This window comes from Corticium candelabrum, chromosome 15, assembly GCF_963422355.1.
Source record: "Corticium candelabrum chromosome 15, ooCorCand1.1, whole genome shotgun sequence".
NCBI classification, from domain to species: Eukaryota; Metazoa; Porifera; class Homoscleromorpha; order Homosclerophorida; family Plakinidae; genus Corticium; species Corticium candelabrum.
In genome coordinates, this window is record NC_085099.1 from 6,838,769 (window position 1) to 6,859,756 (window position 20,988).

At 44.4% G+C, this 20,988-nt stretch overlaps 4 protein-coding genes across 4 annotated transcripts; 3 read left to right on the top strand and 1 right to left on the bottom strand.

Annotated features, from left to right (window-relative positions):
- Positions 1-271: 271 nt before the first annotated feature.
- Positions 272-3,738, top strand: LOC134191583 (uncharacterized). The gene has a single exon (XM_062660205.1). The coding sequence runs from the start codon at positions 272-274 to the stop codon at positions 3,209-3,211; it is 2,940 nt and encodes a 979-aa protein (XP_062516189.1). The 3' UTR covers positions 3,212-3,738.
- A 95-nt stretch (positions 3,739-3,833) lies between these two features.
- On the bottom strand, positions 3,834-10,398 carry LOC134191584 (conserved oligomeric Golgi complex subunit 7-like). Its single transcript, XM_062660206.1, has 10 exons — positions 10,294-10,398; positions 10,130-10,230; positions 9,940-10,024; positions 9,775-9,864; positions 9,647-9,715; positions 9,551-9,586; positions 5,853-5,973; positions 5,719-5,801; positions 5,550-5,660; positions 3,834-3,917 (listed from the first exon to the last, which is right to left on the bottom strand). The coding sequence occupies exons 1-10, from the start codon at positions 10,387-10,389 to the stop codon at positions 3,834-3,836; spliced, it is 876 nt and encodes a 291-aa protein (XP_062516190.1). The 5' UTR covers positions 10,390-10,398.
- A 262-nt stretch (positions 10,399-10,660) lies between these two features.
- Positions 10,661-11,487, top strand: LOC134190735 (uncharacterized). Its single transcript, XM_062659232.1, has one exon. It carries the CDS (start codon positions 10,987-10,989, stop codon positions 11,461-11,463), a length of 477 nt encoding a protein of 158 aa, XP_062515216.1. The 5' UTR covers positions 10,661-10,986; the 3' UTR covers positions 11,464-11,487.
- Positions 11,488-14,658: 3,171 nt separating this feature from the next.
- On the top strand, positions 14,659-20,920 carry LOC134190736 (kelch-like protein diablo). The gene is made up of 2 exons (XM_062659233.1): positions 14,659-15,778; positions 20,040-20,920. The coding sequence occupies exons 1-2, from the start codon at positions 14,664-14,666 to the stop codon at positions 20,623-20,625; spliced, it is 1,701 nt and encodes a 566-aa protein (XP_062515217.1). The 5' UTR covers positions 14,659-14,663; the 3' UTR covers positions 20,626-20,920.
- Positions 20,921-20,988: the final 68 nt, after the last annotated feature.

Sequence of the window (20,988 nt, forward strand, 5' to 3'; positions counted from 1 at the left end):
TTTAGCATATCAGTGATTTCTGTATATTTGGCTGTTTAGTTATATCTGAAATATATCCAGCCAGCCAGCCAGCCAGCCAGCCAGCCAGCCAGCCAGCCAGCCAGCTTTCATGTCGACGTGTACATCTTCTCCTCGGCTCTGCTTCTGGCTCGAGGGTTTGGCTACGTACTGGCTGTGGGCATTTCAATTCGGTTTCTTTCGTTTGTGTTTACTGTTCTGAGTGAACTTGCAGCGGCTATCGGCTACTATCTTAAAATCTCAAGTCATCATCATGTCTGACAGCAATCATTCCGTTCTCTCGCCGTCGTCGTACACGTCAGGATCCTGGTCTGACTGTTCTTGGTCGGGTTCAATCAATAGATTTCTGGAGCATTTTCGTTTGAGTCATGATCCACACGACTTTCCAACGGCTCTGATACCCGAATTCAAACTGGCACAATGCCCCGGATGTAAGCATTGGTACAGGCGGATCAACCAACACCTTCCAAAATGTAAAGCTTACCTCAACTTGTCAAAGAACGCCCCGTCATCTTTATCTCAACCGGTTTGCGGAAGCTCAAACAATGACTCAACTCCATCAAATTCTGGTCAACATCAGTCATCCGGGCATTGCAAGAAGAACCTCGGACCCCCAACATCTCTTCAGCAGTCTATGTCTGATCTCATGTCTGCAGATCGTGAAAGAGCTGGCCTTGGTTGTCCGAAGCGCACTTTGTCTGCTTCGCGGGAAGAAGTAGCCTGGGCATTTGTAGGTTCTCTGTCTACTGAGTCTATTTTGTCTGCGCCAATTCCTCGGTCCGTCCAACAAATTGCATCTTGTCTCAAGTCAACTTTTCAAGACTGTTGCGCTATTCCACTTCGTAAGCTTGAGTCAAATCCAAACGATTCTGCTGCATGGAAGCTACTCTTCCTAATTCCAAGAATGCTTCTACAACCTGGCCGCGGAGAAAAACAGTCTGGCATCAAGAAGGCCATGCAGTTGCAACAGAAATTTTTAAATTTTCAGTGGGAAGAGTTGATTCAACTAGAAAAACCTTCAGCAGTTTCGAAACCTAGTCGTCTTGCACAAGAGCAGAAAAAGAATGCTGCCCTGAGGCTCATTCGCTGTGGTGAAATTTCGAAGGCAGCCAAGGTCATCATCAGCAATGGTTTAGCTCCAGCCTCAGAGGAAACGATCTTGAAGCTGAAAAGCAAACATCCAAGTCATCATTCAAATGTTCAAGTTGACGGTCTCAAGTCTCAATCTGCCAACGGGCTTCACCTCTCTTTGGTTGCTTTTCTCAAGGCTGTCCACAGATGCCCCAAAGGCTCTGGGTCAGGACCCTCTGGTTGGCGTTTTGAACATTTACGAGACTTGTGTGACAACAGTGTAACCAGAGACGGTCTTTTTGCAATCTGTTCTACCATTGCTAAGGGTAAGATTCCCACTGACATTATCTCTTTAGTGTCTGCTTCTCGTCTTATTGCCATCCCTAAGAGCAATGGTGATGTTCGTCCCATTGCTATTGGAGAGTGTTTGAGGCGTTTGACTGCTAAAGCTGTTTGTGTCGATTGCAAGGACTCGTTTTCATCATATTTCAACCCTGTTCAACATGGAGTTGCTACTCCTTCTGGTTCAGAGCTCGTTATCCATCACATTCAGCTTCTTTTGGAAGCCAACCCTTCTTGGGTTATGATTAAGTCGGACATCTCAAATGCGTTCAACAGTGTCGACCGACAATGTCTTCTGTCTAGTGTCAGTTCCAACTTTCCGGAACTCTTGCCCCATGTCAATCAGATGTATGGAGTCTCGAGCCCTCTCATCTTCCAAAAGGGTTCAGAATCAGTCATTCTCTCTTCGGAACAGGGGGTGCATCAGGGGGACCCGTTAGGTCCTGTTTTGTTTGCTACATCAATTCACTCCACACTTGTTGCTCTGCAAGCTAAATTTCCGGAGGTTGTTTTGCTTGCCTACCTAGATGATGTTTTCATTGTGGGTCAAAACAACATGGCACTTCAAGTCTTTGCTTCTCTAGAAGAGTCATTCTTACCGCTCAATCTAAAGATCAATCAATCAAAATGTGAGTTGCTGTCTCTTCAGGGTGATAGTAATCCATCTCCTATTCCTACATCAACATCTGGTTCTGTTGTCTTGGGATCTCCAGTAGGCACCACAAGTTTTGTCCGTTCTTTCTGCCTATCTGCTGCAGAGTCTGGAGAAGACTTTTGTTCTCGGATATGCAACCTTGATGATAGTCAGAGCTCAGTTCTGCTTTTACGTCATTGCCACTCCACACGTCTTAACCACTTAGCCAGGACAGTTCCTGTTTCTCTTTTGATACCTGCAGCTCAGAAGCACGACCGAACTAGTTGTCAAACGTTCAGGAACATTCTTGGTACAGAGGATCTGTCACCCGCGCTTTGGAATCAGATATCGCTTCCTGTTAAGAAAGGTGGCTTTGGTGTTTCGCCTCTGGAGAGAGTTTCGCCTGCCGCCTTTCTTGCTGGTTGGGCACACACTTGCCAATCACTTCTAGACAGGTTTCCAGGTTCAGGTTCCCTGCTGTCGTCTCTGTCAGATCCATCTGAATCTGATGGCCAAATTGTCCATGACCTAGATGAGGCAGCCGCTATGATTCCGCCACTGTTGCTATCTGATGAAGATCCGAAACCAGTTTCGTACGCCCGCCATGAGCTTCTTTTAGCAGATGCAAGAAAATTGCAACACAGACTATCCAATGCTATTGCTCAAAAAGACACCACAGCCCTTTTAGCGTCAGTCGTCTCTGACAAAGATTCAGCACGATTACAATCTCTTCAAGGCCCCTACGCGGGAGCTTGGCTCGACTCTATACCCTCCTCTCGCAAGTTCGCGCTATCGTCTCCGGAATTTAATTTGGCGTCTTGCATGAGGTTGGGGATACCCTTGCCATTTGGAGAATGGGTTGCAAATTGCGAATGTGGATCAAAACTCGACGCTGAAGGTTTCCACCTACTTACTTGCAAGTCTGGCGGCGGTCCCAACTGGCAACACAACAGCCTTGTCGCAAGCTGGTCCGACTGCCTTCTCGATCTTGGTATACATCACCGAAAGGAGCCTCGCAACAGATACAGCAACAGCGATGATAGGCCTGATATCGTCGTATTTGACAGCGAAAATGGCTCATCTCTAGATCTAGATGTTTCATTCGCCCACCCCTGGAGCAAAGACTATCTGAAACGAACAGCTTGAATCTGCGGATTTGCTGCCAAAAAACGTGAGGACCTCAAGTTTTCAAAATATGATCAGGAACGTCTAGCAAGTGGTGACTCACCAGCATTCACACCTCTAGTTTTTGAGCACTTTGGCTGCTGGGGTGAGAAAGCTGTCGACTACTTAAGGGTACTTTCGAGAAAATCTAGGGATGCTGTTGGAAAATCCAACACGGCTGACTTCATAAATTTTTGGCGTAAGCGCATCTCTGTTCAGATTCAAAAGTGCAATTCAAGGGTCCTATTAAGGAAGATTGACAGGCTTACCAACTCAAGGAGACCATACAATCACGGTCAAGACTGGGATGCCCAGTCTATTTGGGCTTCATAATTTTGACAGTTAGTAAATTATTATACGTATGGATTACGTTTGGTGACTGTAGCTGTCTACATTCTAGTTTAGCATATCAGTGATTTCTGTATATTTGGCTGTTTAGTTATATCTGAAATATATCTAACCGGCCAGCCAGCCAGCCAGCCAGCCAGCCAGCCAGCCAACCAGCCAGCCAGCCACATAGTCCCCAGACCAGAAGTCGGTTTAGCCCTACATGTTTAGAGTACGCTACTCGCCAAGTCTCGTGACTTTTACAAAGTCCCTTTTCTTATAGGCTCATAGCTGAACAATTATGAGGTACAATATCGACCATCTGAGAAACATAGAAATGCAGATGAGCTTTCTTGATTGCCTATGAACACAGGTAATCATCACACAGATGAAGTGATTGTTTGCGCATTGGAGAAACAATTGGCAAGCCTCCTTGTAAAAGCTTAAGACATTGCCACAGCTACAAATCAAGATCAGGTATTGTCTCAAGTCTATAAATTTACTCTCAATGGGTGGCCAAAGTCATTAAGGGATGTTGAGAAAGAGCTAAAGTTCTCATATACAAGAAGATTGGAAATTTCTATCTCTAACGGGTGTATACTATGGGAAGAAGAGGAGTGATTCCTAAAGAATGTCACCAACAAGTCCTACGCTTACTTCACATACTTCACCAAGGAATATGTAAAATGAGATCTTTAGCAAGATTACACGTATTTTAGCCTGGTATAGACAAAGACATTGAGAAGTATGTCCAGTTGTGCAAGGATTGTGGAGAAGTTGCCAGATATCCAGTGAGAACATTAATTCACCTATGAGAAGTACCATCATCTCCATGGATACGTCTTCACGTTAATAACGTGGGACCATTTTGAGGGCATACATGGCTCCTTCTGATTGATGCCTACAGCAAATGGCCATAGATACACATGATGAAATCAACTACTGAGGCCACGATTAGTAAATTTCGTCAATATTTGCTAACACGGGTTACCAGAAAGTATTGCATCAGATAACAGACCACAGTTTCCCGCCAAGAAGTTTCAGAATTACTGCACGTCAAGAGGCATACATCATACAACCACAGCAATGTATCATCCAAGTTCCAATTGGAGAGGTGGAAAGGTTGGTACCAACTTTTAAACGTCATATTGATATACTGACATGTAAGAACGTCTAACAGACTTCCTAGCAGCATATGGAGCTACACCTTAAAGGGCAACAGGGCAAACTGCTTCTGAGAAAATAAACCACCAAAGGATGAAGGTAGATCTAATTCACCCCTCTTCTATCCGAGTTCAAAGAAACCAAAACCATGGACAAATACAAACAGGAGATTTCGTAAAATGTTGGTAAAGAATATATGTGGGTATGGAATTTCGGTCAGGGAAATCATGGATTAGAGGAGTAGTAAAATCGCGGCTACAAAATGTTATGTATGAAGTGACTTCGGAAGGAGGAAATGGAGTGGTTCGCCATCATGTAAATCAGATACAGCACCATATAGTTCCAGATGTGAAGGTGCCATCTAAGAATGAGAGTATTAGAGCTGACAGAGGTTCCAGTGAAACAAGTAAAGTTCCCAGAACAGTCACAAGTACTTGAGCGGTCTAAAAGAATCAGAAAGTCAAGACAGCCATGGTCCCCAAACGATTATTAGCTAGAGGGAAGAAGGTCAAGTCACAGATTAATATTAATGACTATGATATCTAAGGTTGCAGCTCTGTCATTCTAGTCAGTTCTAGTCAGTCTTATCTTGTCCTGTTGAAGTTGTACGTTTGTTACAGTTTGGTTCTATTGTATAGCTGTAGTTACAATAAAATGTGTTCCCCAATATCATGCCTGTGACACTATAATATAAATTTTATAGACTAAAAGTAAAATTGAGATTTTGGACAGTCTCTTACAAATAAAATACTTAATTGCTCGTTCTCTGAGAGTGCAACTTATAACAATATTGCCAATCAGAAAATGCTCTGCCAGATACAACCATTACCTCAGCATGCCATGTAGATGTTAGATCATCAAGAAAGATAGGCAGCCATTCTGTCATTGCTTGTTCTGCCCGTTCCTTTTGCACTGTTTGCCACAACTTCACAAGTCTTGCCTACACAACAGACATACAACCACAACCAAAATCACCATATTTACAGGTAAGTAAAAACTTTGTGTGCGCATGTGTAGTATCTCTGCAGCTGCTCTTTCCGGTCAATTTCAACCAAAATTTGTGAATACAACTTTGCTTCCACTAAGCAGGAACAATCTTAAAACATAAAATAATTTAGCAATGATCACTAACTTAGTAAATGGGTGTTAAATGCATTAATGAGTTTGGGGCTAATCCGAGACTCCAGTTTATTCTTTAGTGATTCCAACTTTTGACGGCGATCTTCATAATCTGGGATATCATGTAACACGGCCTGGAAATGTAAACAACATCGTAGTATAGTGGCAAACAACATTGCTCTGTTCAGACAATCCATGTACTAAGTCTTGGCATGAATGTCTTTGTGCTTCAGTCTGTACGTCTGCATGTGCATTTGTCTGTACATGACATGGTGTGTGTGTGTGTGTGTGTGTGTGTGTGTGTGTGTGTGTGTGTGTGTGTGTGTGTGTGTGTGTGTGTGTGTGTGTGTGTGTGTGTGTGTGTGTGTGTGTGTGTGTGTGTGTGTGTGTGTGTGGCACACGCATCTGTAACTCAATTGGTTAGAGAGTGCATTTGGAGACTAGAAACGTCCAAGAACTTTGGGTCGCAGGGTCAAGTACAAAATGGGCACAGGCATAATTCCCTTAGGCTACGAACTCACACGCAATTGCCTCTCTCGACTCAAGAGTATAAATGAGTACCTGGTCATTGACTGGGTTAGACAAGACTGCCGGCTTGACAGTAACATCTTGCAGCAGACGAGTACGTATGAGACTTGGTGTCCAGTTCCAGAGCGGCGCCAGCCAACCTCCAGGTAAATTGTAGCACTGGCCCTAAGCCTCCACATAGCACATAGAAAGCCCTGTCTCTAGAGGCAGGGAGTTATCTTTGCAACTGACCTTAAGGTCGACGTTGAACGACGTGAAGGGGTTAATTAACATGTGTGTGTGTGTGTGTGTGTGTGTGTGTGTGTGTGTGTGTGTGTGTGTGTGTGTGTGTGTGTGTGTGTGTGTGTGTGTGTGTGTGTGAGTGTGTATACACAAAGAGATGTGTTTGTCTATTTGCTGGTGTGTTAACTTACCCATTTGCCTAACTGCCCACCTAACTGTCTGCTCTCCCACTTAATTAATCAAACACCAAAACTGCTTGCCATATCATCTGTATTAAAGTAATCATATATGATAAGTTCTTGTTTCTGTCTGTCCATCTGTCAAGACATCTGCTTATTTCTCTGTTTGGAAATGCATATATATTTATGTACACACACACACACACACACACACACACACACACACACACACACACACACACACACACACACACACACACACACACACACACACACACACACACACACACACACACACACACACACACACACACACACACACACACACACACACACACACACACACACACACACACACACACACACACACACACACACACACACACACACACACACACACACACACACACACACACACACACACACACACACACACACACACACACACACACACACACACACACACACACACACACACACACACACACACACACACACACACACACACACACACACACACACACACACACACACACACACACACACACACACACACACACACACACACACACACACACACACACACACACACACACACACACACACACACACACACACACACACACACACACACACACACACACACACACACACACACACACACACACACACACACACACACACACACACACACACACACACACACACACACACACACACACACACACACACACACACACACACACACACACACACACACACACACACACACACACACACACACACACACACACACACACACACACACACACACACACACACACACACACACACACACACACACACACACACACACACACACACACACACACACACACACACACACACACACACACACACACACACACACACACACACACACACACACACACACACACACACACACACACACACACACACACACACACACACACACACACACACACACACACACACACACACACACACACACACACACACACACACACACACACACACACACACACACACACACACACACACACACACACACACACACACACACACACACACACACACACACACACACACACACACACACACACACACACACACACACACACACACACACACACACACACACACACACACACACACACACACACACACACACACACACACACACACACACACACACACACACACACACACACACACACACACACACACACACACACACACACACACACACACACACACACACACACACACACACACACACACACACACACACACACACACACACACACACACACACACACACACACACACACACACACACACACACACACACACACACACACACACACACACACACACACACACACACACACACACACACACACACACACACACACACACACACACACACACACACACACACACACACACACACACACACACACACACACACACACACACACACACACACACACACACACACACACACACACACACACACACACACACACACACACACACACACACACACACACACACACACACACACACACACACACACACACACACACACACACACACACACACACACACACACACACACACACACACACACACACACACACACACACACACACACACACACACACACACACACACACACACACACACACACACACACACACACACACACACACACACACACACACACACACACACACACACACACACACACACACACACACACACACACACACACACACACACACACACACACACACACACACACACACACACACACACACACACACACACACACACACACACACACACACACACACACACACACACACACACACACACACACACACACACACACACACACACACACACACACACACACACACACACACACACACACACACACACACACACACACACACACACACACACACACACACACACACACACACACACACACACACACACACACACACACACACACACACACACACACACACACACACACACACACACACACACACACACACACACACACACACACACACACACACACACACACACACACACACACACACACACACACACACACACACACACACACACACACACACACACACACACACACACACACACACACACACACACACACACACACACACACACACACACACACACACACACACACACACACACACACACACACACACACACACACACACACACACACACACACACACACACACACACACACACACACACACACACACACACACACACACACACACACACACACACACACACACACACACACACACACACACACACACACACACACACACACACACACACACACACACACACACACACACACACACACACACACACACACACACACACACACACACACACACACACACACACACACACACACACACACACACACACACACACACACACACACACACACACACACACACACACACACACACACACACACACACACACACACACACACACACACACACACACACACACACACACACACACACACACACACACACACACACACCACACACACACGGTAGCTTTCACTGCACAAAAAGAGCTAAATTAGGTATAAAGAAACTATTGAAAGCAATTCTGGAAACTGTCTTAGTCCACGTCTATACTTTCACATGCATAATCCATAGCAGTGAAGAAAACATCTCACATCACGTACCAAGCTCTTCTGCATCCCGACCAGCTTATCGCCTATCTGCAATGCAGTTGATTCTTAGTTGATTAATTAATCAAATAAACCAAAAACTTTCTCAACTGCTTGAATGTTTTCTGATGCGAACACTTGTTCCATATCAGTAGAGAGTGACGTCCAGTTGTCAGCTTCCTGCACCAATATTCCCAATTCAATCATTATCCAAACAGGTTATCAGTTTTGAGTGTTACCTGCAAAGCATCAGCCGTCTGCTCCACTCGATTTTTCATTCTGTCCAGCTCCATTAAAGTACGCATAGAATGAGAGGTGTCCTCTTCAACCTGAAAAAAATGTTGAAATACTGCACAACCTCTAAAAATGTAGACACTGATGATATGTGTTGTGTCATGCAGTGCCTTCTTGATGTCCTCCTTCACAAGCTGCATCTGATCTTTCAAGAGAGCTGCCTCGTGGTTGACTGTTTCTATATCTCGAACTACCCTGCATGGAATATCCTAGCTTTCAGACATGACCGGACAAAATAGCGACAAGACAAAGAAACGCGAACAAACGACAATGACAGAAAGGTATATCGTCTGCATCTACCTTGGAATGCTTTGAACAACCTGCATACTAATCTCCTCCAATGATCTGTTTACCTCTTGTATCAAAAGCTGCAACTTCATCACTACCGTAGAAGCGTGCACCTAGAGAAGAATGAAACAGACGTCACACTTTAGAGTCTAAATATCAAGCCGAAAAATTCTTACATCTAATGCAGTGGTTTGGTCTTTTGGTGTCATCAAAACAGCATTCACCCACTCTTTTACGTCAAACTCTGGATCGGAAAACTTCTTGAAATCCATAACCCAATTATCCGGGAACTCGGCTGTGCAAAAGTACGACGCGGCGTTATAGCTAGTCTCATCTTCTTGTAAGTTCTAACGCAACAGAACGTAATAGGAACCGTAAAGCAACACTGTATCGAGCTTCAATTAAGAGTTCGGCGCTAGAGAGAGAACCATATCTGATGAAAGGAACGACGTTGGGGAGACTTACTAGTTTTACGGTATCCGTGTAGACACCTTGCGTTGGTTCAACGGAGTTTTCTGATCGTCTACTGAAACGCCGTGGCGCCAAAACCCCTGGTACTAGCAGAACGCTCCGCTTCCACAAGCGAAACCAAGGTTTGGATGAAGATGTCAGTACCTACATTGCAGCTTTACGAAAGCCTAGACAGCATTGTGAATTTGGGACATTCCTGGATGACGCGTTACGCGACCATTTCGTCTGTGGTTCACGCTCCACGCATATGCAAAAGCGCTTGCTTTCACAGGCGAAGTTGACGTTCGAAACAGCACTGGAGACGGCGTTATCCATGGAAGCTGCCGCGAAAGATACTCTTCAAATGACCACGCCTACTCTACTACCTCTAGACGCCAGCAACAGAAGAGGTACATCAAATGGCGGACAAGCAGTCGACTAGGAAACAAGGTACAAAGTTTTGCTACCACTGTGGCAGTCCGAGTCATCTAGCACCTGCGTGTCGTCATCTGGAAACCGTGTGCAAGTCTTATGGAAAGAAAGGGCATCTAGCTGCAGTATGTCAGTCAAAACCTCATAAGTCAACTCCTGCTACGCAGACAAAGTACGTGGAAGACGGCTCAGATTCTGATGCAGAGGCACCTGTCTTTACTCTTTCCAGTCCTCGCACCCCTCCAATCAGGGTATGTGTGAACTTGGCGGGTCAGGAGGTTATGATGGAAGTTGACGCAGGAGCTGCTGTGTCACTGATATCAGTAGAGCAATGGTTTGGTCTGCAGCTCCCTCATCAGATGGAACCATCAAAGACTGCTTGTTACGTACCTATACAGGAGAAGAGATCATGTAGAAGTCACGCACATGAAGCAGAGGGAAATACTACCACTTGTCATAGTTGAAGGTATGGGACCAGCTTTACTTGGCCGCAACTGGCTGAACGCAATCCATCTTGACTGGTAGCAAACTCACATGATAAGTTCTGACAAATGGCAGAATGCCTTATCAGCACGTTTGCATCAACACAGTGAAGTGTTTCAGCCAGGACTGGGCAGTATGAGAGGAATCCAAGCGGCTATCCACCTGACTCCTGGAGCCACACCCAAGTTTCTGAAGTACAGAACAGTACCCTACGCTATTCAAGAAATGGTTGAGGAAGAGTTGTTACGTCTGGAAAAAGAGAGCATCATCAAGAGGGTTGAATATAGTGACTGGGCTACGCCTCTCGTGTGTGTTAAAAAAGAATGGCACAGTCCAGCTTTATGGGGATTACAAACAAGCCATTAACCCTTGTATGGAAATTGATGGATATCCTTTACCTAGGCCTGAGGAACTGATTCAAAAGTTGGCAGGAGGAACTCGATTCATGACATTATACTTATCCCAAGCTTACCAACAGATGCGACTGGATGACCATTCTCAGCCTTACACTACTGTCAACACTCACAGGGGCCTTTACCGGTACACCAGGCTACCTTACGGTGTTGCATGTGCCCCTGCAAATTTCCAAAGGCTCTGGAACAAGTGCTTCACAGCCTAGAAGGTGTTGGTGTCTACATTGATGATTTGCTGGTGACAGGGGACACCATAGAGGCACACCTAAACAACCTGGAAAATGTCCTTACGAGACTACAGGAACATGGCCTTAAATTGCAAAAGAGCAGTGTCGTTTCTTTCAGCTCTCTGTTGAGTTCCTGGGGCAGTGCATTGATGTTCAAGAAGTTCATGTCAATCCAACCAAGGTGGAATGCATTACGAAACGCCCTCAGCCGGAAACGGTGTCCCAACTACTATCATTCTTGGGCATGGTTCAGGACCACAGCCGATTCATTCTGCACCTGTCAACATTACTTCATCCTCTCACCAGACTCCTACAAAAAGGGGCTCGTTGGAATTGGACAGCTCAGTTTGAACAGGCCTTCACAGCAGTCAAGCAACAGTTGACAGGTGCCACAGTTCTCACTACATACAATCCTGACGTACAATTACGGCTGGCAACAGATGCTTCCGCTTATGGTGTGGGAGCTGTGATAACACATTATGCCTAATGGAGCAGAGCGTCCAATTGCTTCTGCTTCGAGAACATTGACAGCCAGTGAGGAGAACTATGGTCAGATAGAACGTGAGGCCCTGGGCATCATATTTGGTGTAAAGAAATTTCACCAGTTTTTGTACAGCAGACCATTCGTACTAGTCACTGACCGTAAACTTCTGCTTACGATTTTTGGCCCAAAACATGGAGTTTCCACGATGGCAGCAGCTTGTTTACAGAGATGGGCCCTTACTCTGTCGTCATACTCATACTTTATGGAATTCAAGTATTTTAAAGACAACGCCACTGCTGATGCTTTGTCGTGACTGCCTTGTCCAGGGTTGGAGAGTGACTTCATCACAGTCTGAATGGGTCTGCACTATGGATTATTTGCAAGGGTTTCCTCTTACTGCGAAGCAACCAGCAACAGCCACCAGACGTGATCCAATTATCTGAAAGGCTCTTCACTGGACTAAGACGGGATGGCTCACCCAATGTCCAGATGAAGACTCACGTCCCTATTTTAATAGGAAATGGGAGCTGTCAGTCTCTCAAGATTCTCTCCTTTGGGGAAATCTGGTCGTCATTTCTACATCTGCTCGCTCCCGTCTACTTCAGGAACTGCATCCCCACCATGATGGGACCTCTCGCATTAAAAGCATGGCCAGAAGCCACTTTGGTGGCCCCAGCTGGATGCAGCCATTGAGGATATTACCTGGTTTTGCAACACATGTCAACAGTCGCAGCCAAACTCAACCAGTGCCCCATTACGTAGCTGGTCCTGGCCCAACACTCACTGGCACTGGGTCCACATTGACTTTGCTAAGTTAGATGGCGCTGATTTTCTGATTCTGGTAGATGCCCACTCCAAGGGGATGGAAGCAATTCATATGTCTCCACAACGGCACGGTCCACCATTCAGGCATTGCGCAAAATGTTCGCTAGACATGGCTTGCCAGCAGAGCTGGTTTCAGACAATAGGCCACCTTTCATGTCTGAGGAATTCGCAACATTTTATGAAACAGAATGGGATACGGTATATTTGGAGCCCACATTTTCATCCAGCTACCAATGGTTTGGCGGTACGGGCAGTGCGATCTGTTAAGAGCGGAATGAAAAAATCAGTACTCCCCTTACAGCACAAGCTGGCAACATGGCTTTTACATTACAGGACAACTCCGCACACCACTACCGGATGACCACCATGCAAGCTCCTCATGCACCGCACTCTTCGCACACGATTGACTCTCTTGCATCCATCTACAGCTGAAATGGTTTCCCAATGGCAGGATGCTCAGAAATTAGGCTGTGATAAGTGTACCCATTACGCTTATTCTCAGTGGGAGATTCAGTCTTGGTGCATGATTACCGAACTCAAGAGCCAAAGTAGAGCCCGGGTATCGTTACACAGGTTTTAGGCCCTCTCACGTACCATGTTTGCCTGCCTCAATGGGGTGTTACATGGAAATGCCACATTGATAAGCTCAAGCTGCGTGTGGACCCACCTTCATCTACAGACTATTTTGGGTGGCCCGCCAAATGGTACCAGAAGCTAACGACAATCCAAGTCACTGCACAGAATCACTTCCCGGCGCTATGTCTGGAGGAACCTCATATAACATAGACAACTATCAGTGTACTCAACCCACAGCCGTCAGCACTGCTGAATCTCCTGTTCGTGACAATCAGCTTCCAGTGGTCAGCATGGAACAGCCTTCCACTGATTCTGTCACTCAGAGCTCTTCCATTCAGAGCCCTTCTCCGGACAACACCACTGATAGACTTCCAACCACACGAGGAGAACTCATCTTACGTCGATCCAAAAGAGAAAGAAAACAACTAGATAGACTGGACCTGTAGGTCGTTGGCTACAGTTGCTCTTTATGTGTTTTTTGGCTGTTTGGGTATCATACTTGTAGTTACATGACAATGTGGTGAGTTGTGTTGAATTTTTGAGGAGAGAGATGTGGTAGAGTGGGTGGTAGATGCGCATGCGCAGTCTTGGCGGCACAATAGAACACTTTCGTGTTACCACAAGGACCATTGTTATTGATCACGTGATCAAACGCGATGTCGTCAGCCAAGTCCTCTTGTACGGCTGTCTCTCGCTATCTAGAACACGCAGCCTGTATTTTGCAAGGGATGTTTCGTCTTCGGAGTCGTCGCCAACTGTGTGATGTTGTCTTGCGTGTTGGCTCTCGGCAGATTTTTGCTCATCGAGCTATTCTGGCAGCAAACTGTGCATACTTTAGAGCTATGTTTACCAGTGGACTAAGCGAATGCGATCAAAAGAGCGTATTAATAAAGGGGTTGGACGGAGAAGCTGTAGATTCTTTGGTAGAATTTATCTACACGTCAAACTTGAATGTCCGCGTAGACAATGTCATCCAACTTTTGACGGCCGCCGACTGTTTCCAGCTAGCTTCTGCAAAAGTCATATGTGTAGAGTTTCTCAAGCAGCATTTGTCTGTGACAAATTGTTTAGAAATTCGTGAGTATGCGGACCATCATTTCTGTGCTGATTTAGAATTTGCAGCGCGTGCATTTGCTCACAGCAACTTTGGTGAGGTTGCAAAAACTGAAGAATTTTTGCACGTGGAGTATGAAGATATCTTGGCATTGATAACCAATGACTTCTTGAAAGTTGAAAGTGAAGAGGAAGTGTTTGAGGCTGTTGTCAATTGGGTTAAGCATGACCTGCCTTCACGTCGTTGGCTTTTTTCTCGTCTTTTAAGTCATGTTCGACTGCCATTTGTAGCAACTGAATTTTTAGCTGACAGAATAGCAACTGATTGTTTGGTGCAGGAAGACAAAGTTTGTCAGGAGCTTGTACATGAAGCCTTTACTTATTTACTAAGTCCAAGACAAAGACCAGTCATTGCTTCTTTAAGCCAGCGGGCTCAGCCAAGACGAATGTCTTCTTTGCAACAAATGGTAATAGCTGTGGGTGGACAGAGTGTTCAAGGTACTCTGCAGTCTGCTGAGCAGTACAATCCAAGCCTTGATGAATGGCAGCCAATGCCAGATCTGACATTTGAGCGATATGGATTGGCACTGCTATGCTGTGATAATCGTCTACATGCTTTTGGTGGTTGTAGTTCCTCATCTGGTTTTCAAACTGCTGTAGAAGTGTTTAGTTCTCAGATAGACAAATGGCAGATAGTCATGGGCATGCAACCAAGAAGGTAAGCAAGGACTGAATATAAGATACAAACATGAATTACGTTACTGTAAGTACTAAATGATAACATGGTATCAGTTTACCGATTGCCTAGGTTTGTAATAACCAACTTCATTCTTTGCACAAGGTATTGGCAAACTCTGATCATTTGCAGCAGAGAGCTGTTTAGCTCTACACATAGTCGTGACTTTATGTAGCTATAGTTATGCTAACGTCAGGGTGCTGTTTAGAATGCAGTTAAAGTCTCTTAAGTAAATTAAGTATGCAGCAAACCATCATAAATGCAGTGTACAATTGTGATGCATTTCAAGGCTACTCTTGAATTTCATGAGCAATGCATATCTATTTGGCATGTCGTTTTTAGTGTAGGAATAATCTTGCATAATGTTAATGGTCATTTTCATAACTCACTAGCCTTTTATAGCACATGTTGCAGGAGTAGGTTTCAGGAGCATGATGCAAAAAAAGGTGGTCTGACAGTGGTGATACAAATGCAGTGACAAGAAGAATGATTGACTGGAAATTTACATCTGTAGCAAATCCGGGGTTAGTTTCAATGTAGATTTAGGGATCAGCTTGGTCTTTTTACGTTGCTTGCTGCAGGAGAAGTGTCAGCAACAATGCCAGCAGAGATATGGAGCTTTTTGACGTTCAGACAATAATTCTACGTCTGTGATGGAATAGAAAAATGATAACTGTTTTTGCGCCTTGAATGAGGATGATCTTCAAGCCATTTTGGATGCCTTGGAATCTGCATATGATATTGGAAACTTGGCCTCTCTATCAATGTGAAGAAGATGGAGGTTCTCTACTAGCCATCGCCTGGTCATGGAACAACTTGTTCTTCCTATGAGATTGACGATGCTGTCCTAAAGAACTTGCAGAGTTTCTCTCGGCAAAGGCTGATATTGATGCCAAATCCAACACCATCTCCAAGCCTCTCAGCTATACCTTTGTGTTGCCTGTGGGATAGAGTTTTGATGAGAGAGGCATAAGAACTGATACCAAAATATTGGTATACAAGGCAGTGGTTTTACCTTGACAAACTAATAACAGCATCTTGGAGGATTGCAATCATTTAAGTATTGATGCCATGCTAATGCTAAACCATCTTCGCTGGCCAAGGCAAGTCCTTAGAACGAAAGACGTCCATCTTCCAAAGCAAGTTTTTTTTGGTCAACTGGACTCATGAGCAAGGGGCAAGGGAGCCAAACGGAGCATTTTAAGAACAACCTTAAAGCCTTTTTCAAGTTGTGTAACATCTGTCATCAGTGTAAATGACTGGGGGAATCTAGCCAACAATAGACCTGACTAGTAAAGTTTATTCACCTTACTTTGAGTGGGAGAAATGCAGCAAGGATGAGCACAAGTGTCAGCAGCACAAGGAAAGAGAAAGAGCTTCTACACCAGTCACAGCTGACCATGTCTGTGGTAAACTGCGTTTCTTGCATCATATTGGTCAGCCAGTTTAGGGTGCACATTATCTGATCTGTCTCCTAGTGGACAATTCTATTTGTACTGTATATTGTATGAGTGATTCCTTTGACTTAGAAATCTGGGAATGATCTGGGGAGGGGATTTGGGAGAGGAAATGAATCAGTTGTAGTAAGTCCAATTTGGGGATTGTAAGCATGTTGACATTCCAGTCTGTATCTCTTGCTTAGTGAATCTCGGTACAGAACATGCACCCTAGCAGTTTCTCCTCTTGTAGGTTGAACCACAGCAGGCAATGGTTTAATTTGCACTCTTTTCTGATGTTTGTTGACAGTCTAAAAACATAAAGCCATGGCGGGAACTTTTAATGCAAATGTTCTTGCAGAATTGGTTGTAGATCAGATCAACGTTGTCAATATATGTAGATGGATGGACAGACAAACAGACAGGCAGACGTTTTTGTTCTTGTGCATGGTAGATACTATGTGGACAAGGCGATGACTTGTGATAACAGTGAATGTGCAAAACAATTTGTAATGTCATGCAAATCATCTTTCTTTGTAAAGCTAATGGTTTTTAGAACTTCTGAGCCATTGTTATTTGTGCTTTATTTATGTATTATTGTCTAAAATATTAAACTTTGAAATGTTATATTACTTGCAGTAGCTGGTTCTTAGAATATGTCATGTGACTTTATGCATGCCAATTGGTCAATGTATGGTCCTCTATACATGATAGAGACTTCTCAGCTGTGATGGAGACCTGCGGTTTGATAGATCTATCAATATGTTATTGACCCTCAGCCACTTGCTTATCAGCTTGATAATCAACATCGCCTTTGGCTCGGTCAATTAGCTCTTTGATAAGCCCCCAGGCTTTGGGTCACTAACATTGATAGCCCTACAACCATGGTCTAACAAGGGCGGCGGAGCCTTAAGGCATTACGGCAGAGCCACGGCCAGAAGAAGTTCTGTCATGTGTAAGGTGTTGTGCGGAACTTGCTCCAGGAACTCGTGGTATCAAGCCTCTCTGTCCTATGTACTCACTGGATGGTACGTGCGCAGTCGTTGAAAGCCTTTATTGTCAATTATGATGTTATTTGAATAACCATGGAAGAAATCATGGGATACAGCAGCAAGATCGATGTTACAGCACCAGCAAGAGGTATACTATCATCAATGGACACGTTTCAATTCCTATTTGGTATAATGATAGCTGAATACTTTTCTCAACCATTGATGTCTTAACTAGTTTGTAACACGTCGCAACGGAGCTTTCTGACCGTCTAGCTAGACAGTACATGTATTTGTTGAAACCCTGTCATGGAAATTACCATAAACATGCAAACTTCTAGTAAAGTACGGGATGGACGTGTGAATAGTTGACTGTTGGTGGCATTCAGCCCCTGAAGGTGTTTCTCGGTTGTCAAGTACACACACAATCCCTAGCTACAATACAAAAGGATGGTGCGGCGGAACTTCATGAGGCTTTTTTGTCACCGTTTGGTCACTTGCACGAATCGTTTCTATGCTGATCTGTATTCGGGCACAGAAATGACTTTTTGAACTAGGTCTTATAATGAAACGTGGTCGTGGGGAGGAGAAATTTGAGGTTCGTGTATACACACACACACACACACACACACACACACACACACACACACACACACACACACACACACACACACACACACACACACACACACACACACACACACACACACATCTACCGAGAGCTTGATGGATTGCCATATAGGACCATGCCCCTTTCTGTTGTTCGACCTAGATTAGAAGCCTTGCTATGCTCGTCAATTAAGCAAGGCCTTGCAAACAAACCATTTGTGCGGTAGAAGCTCGAATATGCACGGCTGTTACTTTGTCTACTTTGAAGGAGAAGAAATGACGATCATTTTGAACAAATGTGGGATGACATAATGGCGAGAGCTAATCAGTTGGGAGTTGGCGACCCCATTCTTCGGTGCAGAAGGAGAGCACCAAGCAGATATGACGAAACAATGGAGAACACCTTTCACGATCCAACACCCAAAGAGTTCTATCGCAGGCAGTACTTTGATATTGTGGACAACGTTGTAGGCAAAACATAGAGAGAAGGTTTGAAGCACCCAATTCGTTCTAAACTCAAAATTGAAAGAATGTTCAAAACAACTGCTGAAGGTCAGCAGATCTTGACACTATTCAAGAAATTCATAACCATTTTGGGGATGACGTTAAAGAAAGCTTTCCAAGGAATTGATTTTACAATGAAGAAGTCCAACGACCAACTTAGGCGGTACCAACAGTTGTTTCTAGGACTTTGCAAACTATTCCGGTTGCTATTAGTAATCCCTGCTACATCAGCCACAAGTGAAAGCTTATTTTCTTCTCTCAGACGGATCAAGTCGTTCTGTATTATACATCATCATAGCACATACTACTAATGGAGTTGGGCCAATCAGTTTGTTTCCGCCGTACCACTTTCTGGAGTGCTCCGCTGCCTCCATCTAATTAGTACTTGGCAAACACGGGGTAGTTGTGACTGCATGTTCGTAAATGAGTATGGATGTTTCGACTGTAGAGGAATGTTAATTATTTATGCATTTTACCAGATGCCAATTTGTTCAGATTATTGAATTGTTAGACGATTGGAAAACAGTGTAGAAGCCAAGGCTTTGTAGATGGACAGTTTGTTTGGATTGTTACTTATTATAAGTTTGGATACTGAATTGGTGTTGAAATAATCAAGATTTTGTCATTTTGTTGATCGCAACATTGCTTTGTGTTATGAAATCATGTTGATTGTGTGATATGACATAGTAGTTTGTTTCTTTTAAGGTATTTTGGAGCAGTTGAAGTGTGTGGTATGGTGTACATGGCTGGTGGACATAATGGCACAACTACTCTTTCTACTCTGGAATGTTTTGATCCGTCAACGAAATCATGGTTAACTTTGGCATCTTTGAGCTCACCAAGGCTCTATCCTGGGTTGGTCAATGTCGAAGGAAACCTGTTTGTAGTAGGTGGCCACTGTGGAAAAGTTAGGCTTGACTCTGTAGAATCCTATAACATTCAAAGAGACGAGTGGCAAATTGTCGCTTCGTTGCCAACACCATCCAGTGTCGTAGCCACAGTTGCTGTAAGTAATTTTGTTTATGCGATTGGAGGATATAATGGAGAGTCACACTTGTCAACTGTCAGTGTGTATAGTCCAGAGGTTGATAAGTGGACCATTGGACCAACTCTACGGTTGCCTCGGTCAGCTGCAGCTGCAGTAGAATGTGGAGGCTGTATCTATGTGTGTGGTGGATTCAATGGAACTTTTCTCAATTCTGTTGAAAGACTGGATCCGAGGACACGTGATTGGTGTGCAGTAGGTGCAATGAGTTCTTCAAGAGCACACTTTGCTGCAACTCTTTTGTAATGTTTATAAACGTAACACAAGTTCAACTACATTGCTCTAATAATACAGTTCTGCAAGTTTTATATATAATTTTGAATTTACTAGACTTATTGTCAAATTATCCTTTGTAGAGACAGCGTGTTTTCATAATAAATTTTGTGAGACAATAGCAATGTGCATGCATTTTGGACACGTTTGTGGCTTCATATTGCAATGTGTAGGGTAATAAGGTGACTTCTGTGCCTCTACATTGTACCCTAATTATTCTAATTGAAAGCACCTTTTAATATGTAATCAATATCAATCTAAATGGCTCTCCAATAAAAGTGTAAAAAAGCAATTGTGGCTTCACAAGACGCCTCACTTAGATGGTCTTTAGCCCAT